General features: G+C 40.6%; 1 protein-coding gene across 1 annotated transcript in view; it reads right to left on the bottom strand.

The window, feature by feature from the left end:
• Positions 1 to 24,347, bottom strand: part of KCNMA1 (potassium calcium-activated channel subfamily M alpha 1) — a 643,121-nt gene that overhangs the window by 155,109 nt on the left and 463,665 nt on the right. The window contains 2 exon segments of the mRNA XM_070946116.1: positions 14,073 to 14,149; positions 18,334 to 18,420. Coding sequence (XP_070802217.1) covers positions 14,073 to 14,149; positions 18,334 to 18,420 — 164 coding nt within the window.

Raw genomic sequence — 24,347 nt, 5'->3', positions numbered from 1 at the left:
TTAACAAAAAAGGAAGCCAGATATTTGCATGACAACCATAGCAAACCTGAAAGAAATATTAGAAACAATAGAAACCAAATACCAAATAAATACAAAGATTACATAATGCATATGGATGGAGAACAAATAACACCTAATACATATGAGGAAGTATTGAAACTTCCCCGTGAAGAAAGAGAAAAATGGGAACTAGCTATGGAAAAAGAGATGGAAAGTTTACAAGGATTAAATGTATTCACACCTGCGATCGCACCTAAGGATAAAACAATTATAGGTACCAGGTGGATTTATAAAATTAAGAATTTGGAAGGAGGTAATACCTTATACAAGGCCAGACTAGTTGCACAAGGTTATGCACAAAAATATCCAGAAGACTATACTGACACTTATTCACCAACAGTGAGAACAGAGAGTGTCAAAACAGCTCTTGTAGTAGCATCTGCACTCAATCTGGACGTGTTTCAATATGACATACAGACTGCATACTTACACGCAAAATTAGATAAGGAAATATATGTAAGAGCACCACACAGTCAATACACTAATAAGAACGAAATTTGGTTATTAAATAGGAGTCTGTACGGATTGAAGCAATCTGGCAAAAGATGGTACGATTGTTTGGTAAAAGTACTTAAGACCATGGATTTCAACGCCACCACTGCTGATAACTGTTTCTTTGTAAAAAAGAGTAATGATCATATTGAATTTGTATTAATTTATGTGGATGATATTTTATATATTGGAAAGCATAAAGAGAGCAGGGAAATCTTTGTAAATAAGTTAAACGAACATTTCTCATTGAAATCACTAGGTAGAGTGAATAAATACCTTGGTGTACAAATTAACAAAACTAAAAGGGGATTCAAACTTACTCAGAAAGATAAAATCATTGAACTCCTAAACAAATGTAACTTAAATAATGCCAAAACATGTGACACACCTATGCAAACTGATTTTCTTAGAAACACTGATGAATCTTCCCCTGAGTTTAAAGACAACACATTTTACAGATCAGTTATAGGTTCACTCCTTTATATATCTAATTGGACTAGGCCAGATATTGCATTACCTCTCAATTTATTGTCAAGATATGTTAGCAAACCAACCTTGTATCATTGGGAAGCTGTCAAAAGAATTTTAAGATATCTGAAAAGTACATTAGATTTTTGTTTAATATTGGAACCAAATAATGACAAAGAACCAAAAATTACTTGTTATGCTGATGCAGATTGGGCTGGTGATACATCATGCAGAAAGAGTACCTCTGGTTATGTTTTTCTATTGAACGATTGTCCAGTTTACTGGTATACTGGTAAACAAGAACTGGTAGCCACTTCTACCACAGAAGCGGAATATGTTTGCTTGTCTAAAGCTGCAAATAACCTTGTATGGTTCAATGATTTGATCACAGATGTTTGGAAGAAACCTACTTTACCATTTATTATGCATGAAGACAATAAAGCGGCCATTGAAATATCTAGATCCGATGCAATTGGACAAAGGTCCAGGCATATTGATATAAAATTTAAGCACGTGAGACAACTATCTCAAGACGGATTCATCAAAGCAATACATTGTGATACTTCTGAACAATTAGCTGATATATTAACAAAACCCTTACCTTCTAAACAACACAAATATTTAACTTCTAAATTATATGTATTATATTGTCCTGAATCTGAATGTAACTGGTGTTGTATAACGAACCGGCATTTAGAGGGGGATTTGTCAGATGTAAATGCCTTATTCTCTAATGTGTAAATAATGTATATATGGAACATCAGGGGTTAACTTATTCTTTGGACTTTAATGTATTCATAATTTACCACTCCCATTCCTGGCTCCACCCCTTGTATATATAAGGAGCCATCCTCCCCATTTTCCTTGCTTCTATCTTGAATATTCAGCGAATATAGAATGCCTATTATGATTAAAGAGAAATATATTTAAATCTCTAACTTCTATTATCTTTATTGAGTCTGATCCTGAAAATATTGCAACAGTATATTTATCTTCTATCAATCTCTTCTATCAATTGACAGTCTTAAATCCAGGAAGCCCTTTCTCGCACTCGCTCAAGAGCTGTCTAACAACTTTGACATCAACACACAGTGGAAAGACAAATGGGCTGCTGAACCCCCAGATACAGGCAGTTACATAGATGACCCTACACAAGAGGTGCCAGGTTTCTGACCTTCCTCGCCAGCATCGGTCAACTCTGAACAGGATCCGTACCCAACATGGTGTCTGCCAAGACTCATTGCTTAAGTGGGGTCTTTTCTCTACCCCTCAGTGTGACTGTTGTCAGGTTTCGAGGTCATCTCAAATAAATTGCATTTCAAACAAAGTATTTGAAGAAAACTCCCATTTATTAAGCATGACATTCTAAATCCAACTCCATCGTAGCCAACACTGACTTCCAGACCCAAAACCCTCCCTTTCCATTCCCCACTCCCCTGCACTCATTGGCCATCTTCCAAGTCACTCTACCCCTAATCTACTGCTCCAGCTCAAAGGAATTTCCCCCCTCCCATCCCATCTCCTAGGGGATATTATCTCCAGGGAAAATAAGTAGGTGAAAAGTCAAATGTCCCTTTCCAGACACCTCCGCTTCTCCTTCTTATGTCAGCACTAGAGTAAATGCAGCTTGAAGTGCTGACAACTGTGGTGCTCCTCGACAAAATATCCATCACATTGTGTCCGAATGTCCATCAAGAGTGGACATCGGCCCAAGGTCTGATTTTTTTCAACATAGACCACCCATGACCCTGGATGGCTGGGTGGAGCGGACATTAACATTTGAACTACTGCAAGTCCATGTATTTGCCATACGTTAAATAAATAAAACTGCTACATGTACATTTCAGCTCTATCATCCTTTTTTTTGGGGGGGGGGTAAACTTTGGTTGCGTGTTTACATTGTCCCAGATCAGAAATCACAGATGTGTTCATCTGATTTCAGCGCTAAATTTGGTATTTCCCTTAATTAATGGTTATAAAACTGTCAGGAAATTTCTCCTTAGTTGTAGGTTGCTTCCTTCCTTGATATTTTTCATATCTTACTTCTTGTGTGCTTAGTTTAAATGAAACTCCAAACACACAAGCCTGATTTCAACCCTGATCATTTCTTACTTTACATGAATTTCTCAGCCGCAGTAGAGTAGATTCTTGAAGTAGATTCTTCATCTACTACAACGGATTACACTAAATATAATGGATCTCACTGTTGTAATTAGAGGACCTGGATTACGTTGTTGCTTCTGCACCGGGACAAATTCTGAAAGCTTCTGCACTGGGGACAAGTTCCTTGTGTGTCACATTTGGCCAAATAAAGTATTATATAGATATTTCTATATTTTTCCCCTCACATCAACCAATAAATTCTTATCAAACTTGGAGGAATGCAGTGGAGATTCTTTAGACTTTAAGGGCAAACCAATATATTATATTAAAGGTGTGTGGGAGTGGGCAGTGGTGGGATTCAAATAATTTAACAACCAGTTCTCTGCCCTAATGACCGGCTGGGTGGGCATGGTCATGGTGGGCATGGCCAGGGGGTGTGACAGGCAGCATTTGGCCTCCTGCACCCCCCTGGGAGCAAAAATGGGCTGCGGGGGGTGCTGTCCCCCCACACCGGATTTTGGGCCTAGTAGACCTCCCTGCAGCCTCCTGGGAGCAAAAACAGACTGCAGGGGGGGCTCATGCTGTACCCCCTGTGCCCCATTTTGGGCCTAGTAGGCCTCCCTGCACTTACCTGGGAGCCAAAATGGGGCACATGGGGACTCCTAGAGGGGGCGGGGCGGGGCGGGGCCGGGCCATCCAGCAATTTAACAATCAGTTCACGCGAACCGGCCTAAACCAGCTGAATCCCACCACTGGGTGTGGGTGTGTGTATGTGTAGATATATGTATGTATAGCTATTTTTTTTCTAAGACCAGCAACATTTTGGGGAAGATAACTCTTGAAATTACAGAAGACCGATAAGTGGTTAATCTCCCCAGCTGTGCAAAAAAATCCTAACCTAATTTTCGAAGCTGGTAGCTGAAAAACCCACACTCAAAGGTGAGGTCACATAAGAAAGTACATTTGGTCTAAAAGTTCTGTTTTTCCAGTCTAACAATGTACAGTTTTGCTAAAAGGCATTTTGAAATATTGTGTCTGTTGAAGGCTCATTGCTTAGATGGGGCAGTTTCAAGATTAAAATTTAATTTCCACGTTTTTGTTTTTGTTTTTGTTTTTAATCAAGAAATCACAGAGTTGAAAGTCCAATTTTCTGCTTTGGACACCTGAACAATATAACGTGGGAATAGGCAAATATATTTTTGGGAGGCATGCATGACACTTGGTGCAGATTGTGTTTGAACATAATTAATAAGCCACGATTCGTTCTCATTTAATACAATTCCTTAGAAAGCAGCATCCTGCTGAACATTATGGAAGCCAGATTTCTTAGGATTAATTGAACTTTAATGTTGGTGTTTGGTAGGATTAATTGAAGTTTAATGTTGGTGCTGAAATCATTCTGTTACCTATATTTTTTTTTAGTTTAGAGAAAAAAAGGAGAATATTAAGTAAATTTCAGAAATACCCTACAGAAAACTACCCATTAAACACACCATATTCTATGGTAGACTGGATCACTATTAAAACTTTTGAAACATGGATTTTTTCGGTATATGCTTAATGTTAGATTTGTTTGTTTGTCTACAAATTTTTTTTGGTTTTGATACCGTTGGATATATGTTTTTCTGTTTTCTTTGTTTTGCATTTTATTCTTGTTGATAAAACTATCTATCATCTATCTATCTATCTATCTATCTATCTATCTATCTATCTATCTATCTATCATCTATCTTCTTCTTTTAGCGACCCCATAATCACTTGCAGAGAGGAGTCTGGGAAACTGATTGGAGTTAGCAGGGTGTTTTAATGGCCGGATGCTCTTCGTGTCGCCAGTGCGGCGTTTTGTTCAGCAGTTATATTCTCAGTGTGCCCAGAGAGAGAAATATCTGCCTCTACCTAGGATGTAAATCACAGCCTCCTAATTGTGAGACAAGAGCTCCATCTCTAGCCATCGCACTACTCTTGTCTGTCTGTCTGTCTGTCTATCCATCATCTATATCTATCTATCTATCTATCTATCTATCTATCTATCTATCTATCTATCTATCTATCATCCATCCATCTATCATCTATCTATCATCCATCTATCCATCCATCCATCCATCCATCCATCTATGTATCTATGTATCTATGTATCTATGTATCTATGTATCTATGTATCTATTTATCTGTCATCTATCTATCATCATCTATTGTCTATCTATCATCTATCTAGATAATCTATCATCTATCTATCATCATCATCATCTATCTATCTATCATCTATATCTATCTATCTATCATCTATCTATCTATCTATCTATCTATCTATCTATCTATCTATCTATCTGTCTATCTATCTATCTAATTCATACTATGTAATGCTTTACTCATTCTCACAATTGCATGATTGCTTTCCACCTAAGTGATGATCCCTTACATTTAAGCAAACCAAATTACACATGTTTGACCAAGAGATTTGTAGGATTGCTACCCTCTTTAGAACAGAGACTGCAAAGAGGCTTGCAGCTGGTCCCTGACTCTGTGATCAGTTTATTTCAACATTTCTATAACTCATCACAAAATGAAGCAAGTATGCAAAATGTTAAAAAAAATCCCAAACAAACAATGCACAGTGTGCAATTAAAAAGAAAGGAAGAAGAAGAGAGCAATGTCACTAAAGATATTCCGGGTACATACAGCACACACGGGTTTATCAGTTGTGCAGCAAATAATCATTCAGTAATTATTGATTAGCAAAGACTTGAGAATCTCCAGTTCGCTCCTTTCATTTATGCTCTAGAACAGGGGTCTCTAACCTTGGCAACTTTAAGACTTGTGGACTTCAACTCCGAGAGTTCCTCAGCCAGCTTTGCCATGATTGGAGACCTCTGCTCTAGAACCAGTCGATCTGTGGGTCTAACTCAGTCGATTTGTGGGTCTAACTCAGTCTGCAACCTTAAACACTCAAAGAGTCATTTGGACCCATTTCCCATAGAACACACCGGGAGCCACAAAACATGGGTGGGTGTGGCCAACTCGATGTCACTCACTTCCACCTGTCACATGACCCCCCTAGCCACACCTACCCAGCTGGTCATTAGGGCAAAGAACCGTTTTTTAAAAAACACCGGGAACCACAAAACCCTTTTGACATCTCTCTCTCTCCTCCCTTTTCTTTGTATCTCTCTACGTCTCTCTCTCCCCCGTCTCTCTCTCTGTATCTCTCTGTCTCTGCCCTGAATGCTTCTCCATCCCCTGCCATTGCCCTTACCTTCTCAGGCCAGGAGAGGAGTGACTGGGAGGGGAGGGCGAGGGGCGGGGCCAGCCAGTGGTGGGATCACCCAACAGGGAGCCCAAAGAGCCGCATGTGGCTCCAGAGCCACAGGTTGCTGACACCTGGTCTAACTTAACCAGTATAACTTAAACTCAAGTTTTGTTAGAACATAACATCAGAAAAGGAGGCTTATTGGTTAAGTTTCTTGGCCCAAGAACAGAACCTCAGATGAAAGTCAGCATATATACCTTCTGGACCATCCTTTTTAACTGTTTGGCTATCAGGCATGGCCTCCACCCTTGACTAACAAATCCTGCCACCCATGAAATGGACACAGGTAGTCCTGACTTACAACAGTTCATTTAGTGACCGTTCAAAGTTACAACGGCACTGGGAAAACGTGATTTACAACCGTTTTTCACACTTACGGACTACCGTTGCAACATTCTCCCATGGTCACATGATCAAAATCCAGACGTTTGGCCACTGGTTCATATTTATGACGGTCGCAGTGTCCCCTTTTGTGACCTTCTGATATGCAAAGTGAATGGGGAAGCTGGATTCGCTTGACAACCGTGTTATTAACTTAATAGCTGCAGGGATTCACTTAACAACGGAGGCAAGAAACAACTTAAAATAGGGCAAAACCTCACTTAACACCTGTCTTGCTCGGCAATGGGAAATTTGGGGTCCAATTGTGGTCATAAGTCAAGGACTAATTGCATTCTTAGAATAAATTTCCTTGCATTGCTTAGAAACAGTGGTTCTCAATCTGTGGGTTGCGACCCCTTTGGGGGTCAAATGACCCTTTCACAGGGGTCGCCTAAGACCATCGGAAAACACATATTTTCAATGGTCTTAGGAATAATTTTATGGTTGGGGGTCACCACAACATGAGGAACTGTATTAAAGGGTCACAGCATTAGGAAGGTTGAGAACCACTGGCTTAGAATAATCATCCCAGAGGTTTCCCGGATAGAGAAAATGGGTTTATACTATAGTCCTGCCTCCATTTCTGTCATTTTAGTCCCTCATCCAACCATTCAGTTGGCTTAAAGCAAGTAGTAAACAGGCAAACAAGCAAACAAACAAACAGATAAGATGATTTTTTGAATTGTTAATCAATTCTGTCTAGGTACCATAACGTTCTGATTTTCAGCTATTGAAAATACAGTTGATCCAAAGGGGACAAACAGGAGAAGAGAGAGGAACAAAACCAAAAGAAAACGAAGAAATATTGCTGGATTGTTGTTGTTGTTGTTTTTTCAACATTGCCCCAGCTTCCAACGGCATAAAACATATTTTGGGGGTGGGGGTGGGGTATGAGACGCCACTGCTTCATGCAACATTAAAAAAAAGAAGAAGAAGAATACTGAACAAATGAATATTCTCCACTGGAAAGAAGACAGATCGGACTGCACTCTGGGCTACAAAGAACCCGTTTTTACTCACAATAGATCACTATCAGTGTGTAGTTAAAATATAGTATGGGCCGTGTTCCAAGGCAGCAAGAGAAAAAAATAAATCACAACATTGTCAATTATCATCTGCTCAGGCAATCTTCTTCATAAATATCAGTGTACACATGAACTATATCTTGTAGATGCAATCTTTTGCAGAAGGAAGGATCCCATCTGGAAATGAAATGATTTAATACTAGGAGGAAAGGAATGAGTAAGCACAGCTTTCCGGGTTGAACTTCCCTCTCAGATGGCTGTGTCCAAAATTTTAGAGCTGTAATTCAGTTACATAAACTTGGATCAATCAACAATGAATCTTGCCGTACTTAATCAATGTGGATCATTGCACAAATACAACAACAGTTTGTTAAAAACTTTCTTTAACAATTTTCTTAGATTTTGTTTTTATTTTTAGATCATGCATGCTTAGTTTGGGGGGCAGGTATCTTCTTAGAAGTATCTCCTTCCTGTCAGAAATACCCCTTCTAATATGGAACTTGTTGCTTTACTAAAAAAAATGACATTATTGAGTTGAACTATGTTGAAATCAAACAATTTCCAGTGGATTAATTCAATAACTGAACTGACTAAATGTTAACAAAAGTACATTTGTGTAACTGCAAGGTGTATCCACAGCTAAATCTTTTTTCCCCTTTAATTCCAATTTAAATTAGAATGAGAAAATTTAGAAATTAAAATAGGACCAAATCCAGACACATCACATATCACAACCTTTTACAAGATGGATTTTGCATGAGAAATTCCTTTCCAACAACGTGGAGCAGAGAAAGGAGGGACCGAAAGAGAAAAGATTGGTAAGGAAAACTCAGTTTCTCTAATTATCCCTGGTTTCGTGAAGCTTTGGAGTTCTGTGCTGAATTATTAATATTTGGCTTAACAGGTTTGGACAAATAGCTATGTAGGTCAGACTTATTCTGAGACCCTGACAATACTGAAGCTAATATTCAGAAACATCTGAAGGGACATGAAACTTCAGATGCATTATTAAAGAACATGGCTTTCAACTAGTCCAGGAAGCTGCATGTAATTAATGCCAAAATAATAATTATTTTTTTCTGCAAAGAAGATATTTTTTTGCACTTCATTCACCTGTTTACAAAACTTTGCTCTCCTGCCTTCACTTTCTTGTAGGCTTGTAGGGTTTATTACGATGCTTGTTAGTGCGGAGGTGGAGGAAGGAATATAACACAAAGGGTCATTTTTCTAAATTAAGCCTTTGGCTTACGCAAGAAATATATCGGCTTAAATCAAGCAGACGTCGAACAGTTTTCATGACTGCATACAGCTTCTTGGTACCATTGAAATTCTCGGAAATGAGCTCCATCCATCCCAAAGAAATGGAAGCAATTGGGTTATTTTCTGAATCTGAATCCCCAAAGTGGAATGGAACAACTCGTTACAGCCAACTCACCGTGGCCAATTGGCAACAGCTAAGGTGCTACAAGCCAACTCGCTGTGGGACAATTCAACAGTGCAATTTAATTGTTTAACCTAATTAAAAAATTATTGTAACTGTTGTCATTCAGATGTCATTTTGTCCCTCCTTGTTCAGTGATCATTTGGCCGCGGCGAGTTGGCTGTGGCAAGTTGTCCTAGAACCCCTCAAAGTGCTGCTAAGTCAACTCTCTTTCCCATGGTCTTGACCCAAGTAGCTTAATGGTAGCTTGTATGGTCTGTGGGCTGGATTCTACCATCTTCGGTTAAGGGAGATTTCAGGGGGCTGGTGAAAAAAATCACTCACTCTAGTCTCCCACCACATGTTCCTCCAAAATGCACAGGAGAGATTCATGGAGCATTTGAGCTGCAGACAATGAAACCTGGTCAGCTTCTTTTGCACCTCCTCAAAGGGTGCCAGGATTTCCTCAAGAGATCCATGGCTCTCTGAAATTTGCAAACTGCCAACAAAAGAATTAGCTATCCATGTTCAGATAATGCCCAGATTTGTATCGTTTGGATGGTTAAGTACGTTTCTATTAAAATTAATAACGGGGATGTTTTTGTGGTGCCAACATTAGAATCTTGATTAACTTAATATCAATAGAACTAACTAGAATTGCAGATTGGGAATCTTGAGCATTTAACGTATAGGGCAGTTTAAATGACAAATTATAGATAACAGCTCAATTATTGTTCTATTCTCAGTCAATGGAATCAACGAGATTGGAAAACGTCTAATTAAGTAGACAAGGCTCCCTAAAACAGAATTGCTAACACCTTTACTTTGTTTTGGTTTGTGCTGAAGCCATCTTGGATGTATATCAAATTTATTTAATATAATGGCTGGGTTACTTTGCCAAATCAAATTTCTGGCACTAAAGCTTTCTAGAACAGTCTTAGTACATGGGAGCTGAGTTCCCATTTCTCTGGAATTCCGGTTCCTCCTGCTATGAAATTCAGGTTTCCCACGCAAACAACCCATTTGGAAATGTAGTACAACTACATCGGTGTAATTCCAGCCTGTGGATACAAATGAGAGCTCCAATAGAGGGAATTGGAGAAAAAGGGTACCAAAATGATCAATTTGTCCTCTCTTAATCCCTTTTCCATTTATGGGACTACATCTATCCTTCTCATCAGCTTTCATTCTTTTCGGCACCAATGTCACTTCTTACACTGGACTGATGCCACTTCCAATCAGAGGCTACTTTTAATACATATTGACAGTGGAGGCAGTGGTGGGATTCAAATAATTTAACAACCGGTTTTCTGCCCTAATGACCAGCTGGGTGGGTGTGGCCATGGTGGGCATGGCCAAGGGGTGTGACAGGCAGCCTCCTGCACCCCCCCGGGAGCAAAAACGGGCCGTGGGGGGACACCACATTTTGGGCCTAGGAGGCCTCCCTGCACTTATTTGGGAGCCAAAATGGGGCGCGTGGGGACTCCTGGAAGGGGAGGGGAGGGGCCAGCCAAACATTTAACTACTGGTTTGCCCGAACCGGCCTGAATCCCACCACTGAGTGAAGGGCATCTTCCAAAGGTTTTCCCAACAGTTCTAGATAGACTTCTCAAAGGATTAATTCATACTTCTGTCATTTCTTTCCTAGAGCTTCCAAATGTCTGTATCCTTTATCCTACTGCTTGGTTTCCATCTATCACCTCTCTGCTTGTCCGTCCATCCATCCATCATCTACGTTTTTCCAGAATGATATGGATTTAAGCTTTGAAGCTGTGGGGAAAAGCTGCCTGTTTGTAATTCTCCTTTTCCAGGCTGCATGGAAAACAAGCATGACCAGGAAGCGATGGCTAACACCTGATATGTATAGTAGAACCTCTGGTCATGACCATAATTCGTCCCATAACTTCGGTCGCAAACCGATTTGGTCGTGATCCAAACCTAATTTTGGAAATTTGGTGCTTACAAAAAAAAAAAAAATGGCGTGGAAGGAAGGGGAAATCAGCTGTGAAAAAGAAATTTGTGAATTTTTTGGTCAGAACCCGATTTGGTCATGGTCAGAAGCGTTCATGACCAGAGGTTCTACTGTATCAGCATTTTCTTATTTTCGAGGAATAGGAAGTGAATCCTAAGTCATGGAAAAATGTTTTTTCTGAAGGGCCAACCAAAGTGGCACAGACCAGTAAAAAAACAAACAAACATTACTTTTGGATTGTGTTTATCATATGAAGGGCCCACCTGGGTTACCTTTTTTTTTTTTAAAGCTATGGGTAAAACCAGAGGTGGGATTCACTTACCTTCCCTACCGGTTCGCAAAGACGAGCACTTGCGCCTCTGTGCATGCACATGGCCTTCTGTGCATGTGCAGTAGTCGCACATTACATCCGGGCGGGTGGGCGGAGCCTCCCACAGTCGCCACTACCGGTTTGCGCGATTTGGAGAGAACCGTCTGAATCCCACCACTGGGTAAAACCCACAATATATCAGATACGTTTGCCATGGAGACTGATGGACCTGTACAACAGCTGTCCATTTTGACAGACGGATGATTGGTGAGGGCTAAGTAACTACGGAAGGATTGCAAACACCTCTTTGCCTCCGAATGACGTTTCTTACAGCTAGCCTTGAGATCAGAACAGACCTGGGCCTTTACTGGTTCTGCTCAATCAAAATATTGGACAGTCCAGCACGGCAGGGAACGCTGGTTCGTTTCTCCAACCTCTTTTACCTCGTGGAGAAATCAAAGTGGTATGTTATGCACACAACTCTGCCTGCCTTGGTTTTCAATTTGCTGCGCTATTTATTCAAAACTCCACTGAAGGGACATGACTCTAGTGCAAGGGTGTCAAACTCAATTTCATTGAGGGTCGCATCAGGGTTGTATTTGACCTTGGGGGGCCGGGGTGGAGGCGCCACAGTGAGTGTGGCCAGCTCAATGTCACTCCTGTCAGGGGCACCTATGGGAGCCTGAGCACACTGCTTGCAAAAACAGGCTCCCGAGCTCCGTTTTCAGCTGCCACGTTCTCCTGCAACCCTCTGCCAGTGAAAACGGAGCTCGGGAGCCCTCCCGGGCTCCGTTTTCATTGGCAGAGGGTTGCAGGAGAATGTGGCAGCCGAAAACAGAGCTCGGGAGCCCATTTTCACTGGCAGAAGCACCACGGGCTAGTCCTTCGCTGTTTCCAGAGCGACCCTGCGGGCCAGATCTAAGTACCCTGCAGGCCAGAACTGGCCCCCGGGCTTTGAGTTTGACACCCCTGCTCTAGTGAGTGTAGAATAACATAGTGAAAAAACATTCCTGTATTTGATAGATACCCAGGATATCAAAATGACCCATTAAGGGTTGCTGCCAATCAAATATCGTACAGGCGAAACAATTCTAGTTGGACCCATCCATGTAACTTTGGCCAACGCCAACATAGGTTGTGTGTCATAACCATTAGAGTTAAAAGAAAACTCGGGGAGAATCAATAAAGGGACATGGACTGAGTTTTAATGCACCATTTCAGCTTAGGGGTTTGTGAATGAATAACTAAGCAAGGCTATGCTCCAGCTCAGAAAGTATCCGCTGCTTTGCTTTGCAAGGTGCAGAAGCTGAAGGACAGATGTTTTTTTTTTTCCAGTTTTCTTTCGTTTTCAAGAGGAGGGGAAAAAAAAGTGCCAGCAGCCTCCTGCATATTTTCCTCTGAGCAAGTGATAGTTGATAAGGAAGTAGGGATATGCCTGACTTTAAAAATAAACCTGATGTAGTTTATTCCGACCACGTTGGAAAATCATTACTCCCAATTGAAAGAAGAAAAGAAACCCAGAACCTTAGAATAAAGCTCTAAGGATCGAACAGTGTAAAACGTTCCAAAGACAACACACATTAAAAAAAAATTTTTTTTGAAATAACATTTTCCTGAAGAAATTAGATTTCAAAGACGAGGCAAGGATGGATAACAGCATTATACTTTCCTACATGTACAGGTAGTCCTTGACTTATGACCACCACTGAGCCCAATGTTTCCATTGCTAAGCAACCATTGCTAAGCATATATGCCATATAGGCCATTGTTAAGTAAGTTGCATCCCATCTTACGACCTTTCTCACAATTATTAAGTGAAGTGTTAAGTGAGCCATGCAGTCGTTAAACGAATCTGGCTTCCCCCATTGCCTTTGCTTTCAGAAGCCAATGGGAAAGTTGCCAATGGCGATGGCAGTGCAATTGTCATAAGTACATGCCAGTTGCCAAGCCTTCAAATTTTGGGGACACGGCAATGGTCGTCAGTGTGAAAAATCAGTCCTAAGTCATTGTTTTCAGTAACTTTGGTCACTAAATGGATGGTTATAAGTCGAGGGCTACCTGTATTGCTAATGTGGTACAAATCAGCCTTTTGTTCCTGCCTTCCATCCGTCTACAAATTCTAGAAACTGGATGAAATCCTCTGAAGTCTGCTACTGGTTCTGTGAGTCTGCTACCGAGCGCACGCTTCATGCGCGCATGCGCGCCTGAGGCGCGCCCACACAACGCTAAAAAAGGAACATTTTGAAGCCTTCCAAGTCTGCAAAGGTAAGTAGAACAGTGAGGAGGGTGAAATCCGCTGTGCCATGCGATTTAGATTAGCTAGAAAGCAGGAAATCTGACGATTCTAACTAATATAAATCTCACGTCACAGCTGATCGTCGGAAATACTGGTTCGCCCAAACCAGTAGCATTTTTTACTACTGGTTCGGAGAACCAGTCTGAACCGGTAGCATTTCACCCCTGGTTAAAGTGAGGTTTTTTTTTTAAAGCCAAGGAAAAAACACAAAAAAACACAAGTGGATAAAAAGACTTACGTCGTTTGCAGCCACATTTTTTAATCCTTTTGGGGTCTGTGATGTCATCATGACACGCCTTGCAATAAAAGTAGGCCCTGGAGTGGAAGGAGAAGAGAGATAAAAATGACACTTCTGTTAATTCATACAAATGAAATTAGTTCTACATTTTCTCTTTTGCGAAAAGTGGCGAATTAATAAAACATGCCAGCCTTAATTTCCTTTAATCTTTTGAAAGGTTTAGACGTTTAAGAAAGGGAATGTTTGCTACAAGACAATTAATTTCCAGCCCCCAGCTTGGGTGATTCGAGTTCACGCTTCTTTTAATAAATTTAACTTGAACATAATGGTGGCGAATGGTTCATAAAATGTGACACGCTGGATCAGTTCGTTGGGCTTTCATCTCGGAAAGAAGCATCCAAACTTACAAAAGAGGGTGGGGGGAGGGGACATTCTTGGCAGAGAAACTGCACTTTCAAAGGCATCTGATTTTTAATTTTTTATGGCTTTAAGACCAGACAAATACAGAAGACTATTTGTTCCACTTAGTTTCACATGGCTTTATGTTCTGAAGGAATTCAAATACAGTTGTGGAAGAAATACAGAACAATAGCATCTGCAGTTGAATACAGGATACAGATTAACAGAGTCATGTTGTGGTTCACCAGCAGCCCACGGTGCTAGCAGCGGAGTCGGACAGTGAGGAGGCTGGGGAGGATCATGGGCCAGTCCTGGACTCTAGGGAAGGCCCGGACGAGGCAGGCAGAGATGGGGCAGGGCCATCTGGGAGTCATGCGCGGACTCTGGAGCCTGCAGAGGCGGATAGCAGAGAGGCAGAGGAACAGGAGGAGCCTGTTCCTTGTACACACATGCAAAGACCTGCCAGAAGGCAAGAGCAGCTAAAGCAAAAAGGACGACTCAGGAGTAAGGCCAGGAGATGATTGCCCACTCCCATAAGGCTTAAAAGAGCAGCAATGGCCCTTTGGCTTTTTGTAGGAAAGCAACATTGCTACAATTGTTTATAGTCGGTGTCTCTTGCTTCTGAACTTTGTGAGGTTTTGCCAAGAAAAGCCTTTGGCAGGGTACCAAAAAATGCAAATGTTTGTGATAAGGCCGAAGGACTTTTTCTGAAGGATTTGTTTTTGCAATTAATTTGGACTAAGCTGAGAATGAAGTAATTCTCAGCTGTTCTAATAAAATAAGTTTGTTTAGGACTAATTGAGCCTGATAATAACTACTTGGGTCTAGGTCACAACAAGTCAGAAGGATCCTTGGAGGTCTTCTAATCCAACCCCCTGCTCAAGCAGAAGACCCTAAACCCGTGATGGAGAACCTGTGGCACACCATCTATCCGGGCACGCGAGCCATCGCCTTTTGCTCTTCCAGGTTCTGGCATGCTGGCCAGTTGGTCTTCACGCATGCGGGAGTGCCGGAAACCAGAAGAGCAGGTGCCCAGTGCGCATGCGTGCACCAAGATGATCTTCCATTTTCCAGCGCGTGCATGAGCACCGGCCACCTAGTCTTCCGGTTTCTGTGTTAGTAATCTCACGAAAAATGTCTATTATGACAAGATAGCAATAGAAACCAAAAAAGGAATTGAAAACAACGTTCTAAGACTAAGTATAAATCTGTAAGAATTTGAAAAAGGCATGCATTTCTGGTTTCTCACAACTCTAAAATCGGAAACTATTTATTGTTTTAAAGAAAACCAGAATTAAATGTATAAATACACGAGATGAGGTGTTAACATCACAAACGATGATGCTAAAATGATCAGCAATTGAATTATCGATCTTACAAAAAATGTAATGCACACAGAAGTCTTAAAAAGTAAGTTGTATGCTAAAAATGAGGGACACCGCAGATTATAAATGGAAAATGGATTTTCTCTCTCTCTCTCTTTCCTTTTAAGGAAGTATCAATCAATAAATTCAATTTATTGCAGCCTAACACCAGTAACAGATAATGAAGACATAAAATTTCAGACAGAGTTAAAGCACATTTGTAAAATAACCTGATTGAGTGATTGACCGAATTGAAATATATGATTCAACCTTGATATCGAATGTAGGTCCTTTATATTGAATGATACAAAAGGGATAGCATTCACTGTGCTGATCTTGAGTTGCTCTGATAGGCTTTCCCATCTGAATTACAGGTAGTCCTCGACTTACAAGTGTTTGCTTAGCAATCGTTCAAAGTTACAACGGCATTGAAAAAAGTGACATGACCATTTTTCACCCAGATGACCGTTGCGGCATCCCTGTGGCCACGGGATTTAAATGCGGATGCTTGACAGCTGGTTCATAGTTATGACGGTTGCAGTGTCATGTGTTCAGTGGTGGGATTCAAATAATTTAACAACCAGTTCTCTGCCCTAATGACCGGATGGGTGGGCGTGGCCATGGGGGGCGTGGCCAGGGGCTGTGACAGATAGCACTCAGCCTCCTGCACCCCCCGGGAGCAAAAATGGGCCGTGGGGTGGGGACGATGTGCTACCGTCCTGTCCTGTTTTGGGCGTAGTAGGCCTCCCTGCAGCTTCCTGGGAGCAAAAACAGGATGCGTGGGGATTCCTGGAAGGGGCGGGCCGGGAAGGGGTGGAGCCAGCCAGCAATTTAACTACACTTTTCCCAAACTGGCCCGAACCAGCTGAATCCCACCACTGCATGTGATTATATTTTGCAATCTTCTGACAAGCAAAGTTAATGGGGAATCCAGATTCACTAAACAGCCATGTTACTAATTGAAGAACTGCAGTAATTCACTTAACAAATGTGACAAGAAAAGTCATAAAATGGGGCAAAACTCACTTAACAAGTTTTTCTCTTAACAACAGAAATTCCATAATGCTCATAAGTCAAGGACTATCTGTGTTAAGGGCAATAAGCTTTACTTGTTAAAACAAATGAGACTGAATTGCTGTACCTCTACACTGTATCAGATGGAGGTGTACAAAATCAAGGAAAGTTTTGGAGGCATTCAGAAGACTAGGATGAAAACAGAAGATGGGGTTGACTGGCCTTTGGTCAAATCTAGCCAGAACCAATTTGCAGATGACACTAGACTGGCAGGAACAGCCAACACCCCAGAAGACAAGCTCAAGATCCAAAAAGATCTTGACAAACTTGAACAATGGGCCCTATCCCACAAAATGAATTTCAATGTGGAGAAAAGGCAAAGTTTTCCATTTAGGCAGGGAAAAAAAAAAAATCAAAGGTGCAAGTACAGATTAGGTGAGACCTGGCTCAAAAACAGTAACTGTGAGAGGGACCTTGGAGTCCTAGTGGATGATCACTTGAATATGATCTAGCCATGTGCAGCAGCCGCCAAAAAAGCTAAGACAATCCTGGATTGTATAAGCAGAAGCATAGGATCAAGATCATGTGAAGTATTACTACCGCTTTATAAAAACCCTAGTAAGACCACACCTGGAATACTGCAACCGATTTTGGTCATCAGACTACAAAAAAGATGTTGAGACTTTGGAAAAAGTTCAGAGAAGAGCAACTAAGATGATCAAAAGCCTGGAGACCAAAACATTATGAAAAACGACTGCAGGATTTGGGCTTGGCTAGTCTAAAGAAAAGAAGAATTAGGGGGTGCTCTCCCCAGCCTCCAAAGTTTTTCTAGGAGTCTGGGGAGGGCGAAAAGGGCCTTCGCCACACACCCCCAGAGACCCTCCGGAGGCCAAAAATGACCCATTGCCAACTTCCAGTCCCACCGGAAGTTGGCAAATAGGCCGTTTACGGCCTCTGGGGGAGTGGGTGGGAAAGGCTGTTTTCAGGCTGGGGTGAGCAAAAAATGGGCCTACCGTGCCATCATGTGCCAGGAGCGGGGGGAGCATAGGGGGATCCCACGTGCATGCACAGGGGCAGGGCGCATAGAATTATGGGTTTAGGCGCATGCGTGACCCGCCCCCCCTGCTCCTGGCATGCGATGGCAAAAAGGTTAGCCATCACTGGTATAGAGTCTCCTGCTTGATCAGGGGTCTGGACTACAAGACCTTCAAGGTCCCTTCCAACTCATTCATTCCATTCATATGGACACCATGTACCATGAATGTCTTCAGTTTCTCTAATACCTTCCCACATATAAGAATCTAGAGTTGGTCTTTCATTACAAGCAAATGCTTCTAAAAGTTGAGGGAGCCCTTGAATTCTTGTCACGTTCTTCATCATCACTCTTATCACATCACATCCTGCCCCAGCAGTGAGATCGGGAAAGCTTCCAAAACGCATCGTGGAACCGCGATGATACAATTACAGAACGACCAAATATTTACCTTTTCACTTCTTTGGCGTCGCTCGCAATGAAGAATCCTAGCGTACCCTCTTGAATTTTCACATGGTTTCCAGGGTTGATCAATATACTGCCCAGTGAAATGGAACAAAACAACAAACAGGAATCAAAAAAAAGAGAGAGAGAACGCTGCTACTATTGTGCTGTGAAACCAAATTCATTATTCCTTATTGCTTTGTTATAGGGGGCCCATTAGTTTGGCAAATCCAAAAGAAAAACAATAGAGGAGGCCATTAGAAGCCTTTTTTTTTTTATGTAAGGTTTCAAAATATGAGCTGTATTGAAACACTGAGGCAGAAAATGCATTCCACTCGTAACACCAAAGTGTTTATCTTGAAACTTTGCTTGAGGCCCGAGCGACTTCAGTTAGGGGTAGAAAGGGGGACAAACGTACAAAAAGCTTTGATTTTTTTTTTTTTTTTTTGGTTTGCTCTGCATTCAAAGTTAACAAAATCGTTATGATTGATGCCAAGAAAAATCGTTCCCGTGGTAAATATCTGCTCGGAAAAGCCTCACTCTGCTGGCAGTTTAGCCCTTTGTGTCAATTTCTGTTGAAGTGGGGTATTATTAATGGGCCCCCTATCACTGTCTATTACATGAGTTATAGCATAGTACATACATATATATGCTCGGGGGGAATGGTACAAGACAACCATTTACGATTGCTAAAGAAAACATAAACCGGGATATGGTGGTTAATCATTTCTCCTGCCCAAAGCCCCTTTTTCAGACTGTTGTCAATGAATCAAAATACGTTACTCATCCTTGCTAGAAAAATCAAATCAACTGCATTTCAAGATTTAGACTAATCTCATTGGACTGACTTCTGGGTTTATGGCATATGCTCTTCAACAGGAACAATGACTTTAAGCCAAACCAATTCACATTTTTAACAGAGCCTGGCCCGGGTCTTAGAGCCTGCCTTTGGGAAGAAGAGTGGGTGAACGTGGTCAGCCATCCACTTAACTTGTACATCTGTAAAGATGAAAGCTTTTGGTAATCAGTTACAGGTTTCACCCATTGAGTGTTGAACGTTCTATCAGTTCCAACATGCGACATCAAGGGAAGGTGTAAAGTCTACTAGGATGGAAATGAATACCTCAACCACATATTAAGTGCTTGTATATGCTTATCCTGCAAGAAATACCCACCCAATGGAACACATTTATGGTTGACTGGGTTTTATTTTCCTTTGCATACAGATTTGTCATCCTCTTAGAACAAGGGTCTCCAACCTTGGCAACTTTAAGATTTGCCGACTTCAACTTACCAGAAGTCTGTCTGGGGAATTCTAGAAGTTGAGGTCCACAAGTCTTAAAATTGCCAAGGTTGGAGATCCCTGTCTTGGAAAACAAAAATGTAATCAACAAATATATAATGTGGAATACATTGTAGGAATGTGCCTGGTCTCTATTTAGTGAATGTCAAGATTTTCAAAGGAGATTTTTCTTTTTTTTTAAGGGACTAAATGATTCTATGTTCCACGTGCATCTTTTCACGACCTGATCCTGCCCCACTATCTTAACATTTCTTATTTTAATGGAACACATCCTACGAAAGAAGAAGGGACGGAGAATTCTCACTGTTTCAAAAAGGCATGAGGCTAATTTAGCACAAAAAAAAAAATGGTGAATTCACAAAATTGGTTTTTCTTCCTGGAAAACCATAGGCATAGAAAAATTTCCATTATCTTTTAGTGCTTTGGTCCAAGATAATGATTTACACCAGGGGTGTCCAAACTTGGCAACTTTAAAGAGATGCTGGCTGGGAAATTCTGGGAATTGAAATCTACCAGTCTTAAGTTTGGAGACCTCTGGTTTACACAATGGCAATTATGGGATGTTGTAATTCGTTTGTGCTGAAAAAAAAAAAGTTTTAGAGAGCTTCTAAGGGAAATTTGATTGTCTCTTTCTCTCTCTCTCTCTGGACACAATTTCATCGTTGTTAAGTTAGAAGAGAGTTAACATGCATGCAATGTTTGTAAGAAACGAAGACTGCCACGATTAGAATCGATTGGGACTTAGTAGAAAACATGTTTTAAGGGAATGAGACAGTGAAAGCACATATATATGAACACAAACAGTGCGAGATACACATGGTACAGCTTTCTGGCATTATCTGTGAGAGTCAATGGATCCTTCCTCTTGCTACCTACTCATAAATGGTATTCTTCTGGAAATATTTGAAGGGCACAGAAGAGATTTTACAGGAAGAAGCTGTGGTTAGATATAATGCTGTTAAGTGGAAACTGTTTTCAGATTTACCACAAGGCCTAAAGTATCCAGCATCTGCACTTATTGTGTTGGAGAAGAGAAAAATAAATGGCATTAATCGGACAATCTCCACTTCTCCTTCCTAGATCGATAATGACAAGATGGTTTCAATACCTGGTGAACCCATCTAGTTCCTAATCAAAACCTCTTTTACAACTTCCTTGATTATTGCTAAGGCAATTAGCAATCATTGTGGATAATGTAAAAGAGGTGAGTTTTTTTCCCTCTCTCTATTAAGCAGCTAAATTTGAGTTGCCATTGAATTTAATCTGAATTTTACTTTCAAATCTGGAAGTTCTTTCTTTAGCTATTTTTGCTGTTGTTGTTGTTGAAATGTAGCAAAATGTTGCAATTTTTAATTTGTTTTAGAAGATAAGCCAAAGATCAAAAAGAGAAAAATGTGATTTAGGAGACAGGACAATTCTGAGCTTAACATTATTAGCATATATTTGAATACAAGAACATATTATTATCATTACAGTCAATCAGATGTTCAGACTGGATATGGCATTTTTGTTCACCTATCGAGTCCTTCCTGAGGACCTGAGATAGGCACATGTGGATGCTTGATGGTGTTAAAGCATCAGAGGATGGAAGCTGTTCCGAGTAAAGCTGCCTTTTGCAATTGATGGTGACTTTGTCAATGCCTATGGTGTTCAAGGGGTGCTCCAATTGTTTTGCAATTATTAAAATAAGAGCGTCATGGTGCAGTGGTCGGAATGCGGTATTGCAGGCTAATTCTGCCAACTGCCAGCAGTTCGATCCTGACAGGCTCAAGGTTGACTCAGCCTTCCATCCTTCTGTGGTCGGTAAAATGAGGACCCAGATTGTTGGGGGCAATAGGCTGACTCTGTAAACCACTTAGAGAGGGCTGTAAAGCACTGTGGAGTGCTACACAAGTCTAAGCATTATCGCTAGTGCTATTATTGATCAATATTGAGGTCAGAACCAGTTTGGTGTGGTGGTTAAAGCACCAATCTGGAAACTGGAAAGATGTGAGTTCTAGTCTCATCTGAAGCACAAAGCCAGCTGGGTGATTTTGGGCTAGTCCCTCTTTCTCAGCCCTAGGAAGGAGAAGGTGGCCAGAGCAAACCACTGTTGAAAAGCTTTGTCAAAAAAATTGCAGGGACTCGATTGTTCATAAGATGGATAACATTTTTCAATGTCCAAAATCTGGGTGCTTTAGGCCTGGCAGACATCCTGAATAGCAAAACCTACGTTGGAGCAGATTTCCTGAATTTAAACCATTTTTAAAAATAAGCGATGAAAAGATTCAAAACCTATGGGGAATTCAGAAGGACTACCCAGGGTGGAAGTGCTGACATTTTGGCTGGACACTGAAGAGCAAAATCTAAGCTTGAGTGCAGGAAATAGATCCCTCTCTGATATTTTTGTCCCATACAATTGCTAAATTGTAAGTTGCGTTGAAAATTTCAGAGATCGTATCACACAATATCAGATGGGCATTTCTATCCCTGAATTTTATCCCCGAGTACTCGTTATTTTATTACTATGTTTGTAGACTCTTTTCATTTTCTCAGATCTGGAGACAGGGAGGAAATCCGACTTTCACATAAAAATATCTGTACTGTTATTTCAAAGTAAAGATTTTTTATTTATTTAATTGTTCTCGATGGGGGAAAACTATAAGCGTTATAGTTCCTCTGTCTATTTTTATTATTCGGTATTCTTCCGTTGTAATGTGACTTTTAATATACAATGCAATCCACATTTCAGTTTTATTTTGCCTGTTTTGCCTGTTTATAATGAATAATGAATTTATGTTGATTATGAATTCAGGTCTTAATTTTTTTTATTTGTTTCTCCACGGAACATTGATAATCATTTTTAAAAACAGTGTCAAATTAACATAATACTAAAATACTAAAAATGGCATTTAATTAAACAGCAGGCGAAATTCACATTTTTTCCTTCTAGCCTGAAGTAATATTTTCCATTGTTTCATGTTAAATATTAATTCAAATGAAACTTCAGTAGGATCAGAATTAATGGTATGATTGATCAGAAAGCTAAACTTGAGCTGACAGTCTTCTGTCACCCAATTTAATGTTGCTCTCATTGAAAGATAATTGAGGATAATTATATGGCATAAAATCCATACCTTTGTAAAAAAAAAAAAAAAAAAAACCTGTGAATTTTTATTCGCTAAATAACTACCATTTAGACCAGTGGGGAATTCTGGGAGTTGAAATCCACACATTTTAAAATTGCTGAGATTATGGAACGCTGATTTAGGACTAGGGGCCTTATTTATAAGGCAGCGGATATTAGGTCTTGCTATGAAATCATAACATTTCAGTAGAACTATACTTTGCCTTAGTTAAATCTTAGATAAATTTGAAGCATTGCTACGTTCGTGAAAATAAAGCTTCTAGTTCTATGGGTCAAATTACATGTTACATTAAGCACAGACTCTTACGTCTGAAGGGCAGTGTGGCGGCTCAAAGGTTAAGACACTGGGCTTGTCGGCTGGAAAGTGGATACCCTGGGTTCGAGACCCAAATGCTATGTGACGGGGTGAGCTCCCGACCTCACCCCAGCTCCTGCTAACCTAGCAGTTCGAAAACATGCAACTGTGAATAGATGAATAGGTACCACTTCAGTGGGAAGATAACAATGCTCCATGATGTCATGCTGACCGCATGATTGCAGAAATCTCTTTGGCCACTGAGCCTTCCACCTTCAAATGGAGACGAGTATCCCCTCCTATAGTCGACAACGACTAGCGGAGTAAAATCCTCAGGGATTCCTTAATTCTTAAGTAGGATCCCTAAATTGTAATCTTCATAAACACAGGGGACAGGACCTCATTGCTTGCATCATTTTGACCCAAACAGTGTCAAAATATGACTCTGCAAGTGTCTCTCCATTTGGATATCTGTATATGCAACGTGCATAGAAAAAAAAAAAGACTCGCATTGCAGTGGTATAAATCTGCTTTCTTCATTCTGACCAATCCTTCCTTTACCGTCAAAGATGGTGTTGCAGGGAAAGAAACTTCTCAGGCATTTGACTTATGTAGTTTGCTGCCTGGACATGTTTTTTTTAATCCTTTATTCCTAACACATCCACGAAGGAGATAGAATTTCAGGAAAATGAACGGTGGGGATTGGATGAAATTAAGCTTTTTTTTAAAAAAAATGGTTTAATGTAATATGGAGTTCACTTTCAATCTCATTCTGATAGTTAGAGATCCGTATTATAAATGAATGCCAATATTTCCTATTAGGTCTTGAACACTAGGGAAGCTAAAGGGCACATCAGCTTTCTCTATCGCCTGTATTTCTCAAGGGGAAAAAAATGAGAACAGAGCATTAAAATGTATATTGTTACATCAGCGAATAAGTCCAAAACTCTATCTTGTATGCCTCAGCATTGAAAGCATGCTAAAGCATCTACAATGTTCTGAGCTCAGATGTAGGTCGAATGTCAAGCTTTTTAATGGGATGAGTGACTAAAAAAAAAATAGTAGTAGCAACTTTCATGCTATGGTAGATGTGCTGTACCATTCCCCGTGCAATTAAGATCACAATAATATATTTTTTTTTTCACCACCATGATGCAGTGCTGTATTTAGTTTAAGAGAGATGGGACATTCCTGATTACAGGCAAGGTTTTCTGGAAGATCGGTCTGTGGGTTATGGCAAACGGTCCACTAAGAACTCCTTAAAATGAACTTTACTCGTTGAAGTATTTATGAATG

This window comes from Pituophis catenifer, unplaced genomic scaffold (assembly GCF_029215685.1).
Source record: "Pituophis catenifer annectens isolate HBS135680 unplaced genomic scaffold, rPitCat1.0.hap2 SCAF_6, whole genome shotgun sequence".
Lineage (NCBI taxonomy): Eukaryota > Metazoa > Chordata > Lepidosauria > Squamata > Colubridae > Pituophis > Pituophis catenifer.
The sequence above is the reverse complement of the archived record's forward strand: the minus strand, read 5'-3'. Positions and strand labels throughout refer to the sequence as shown.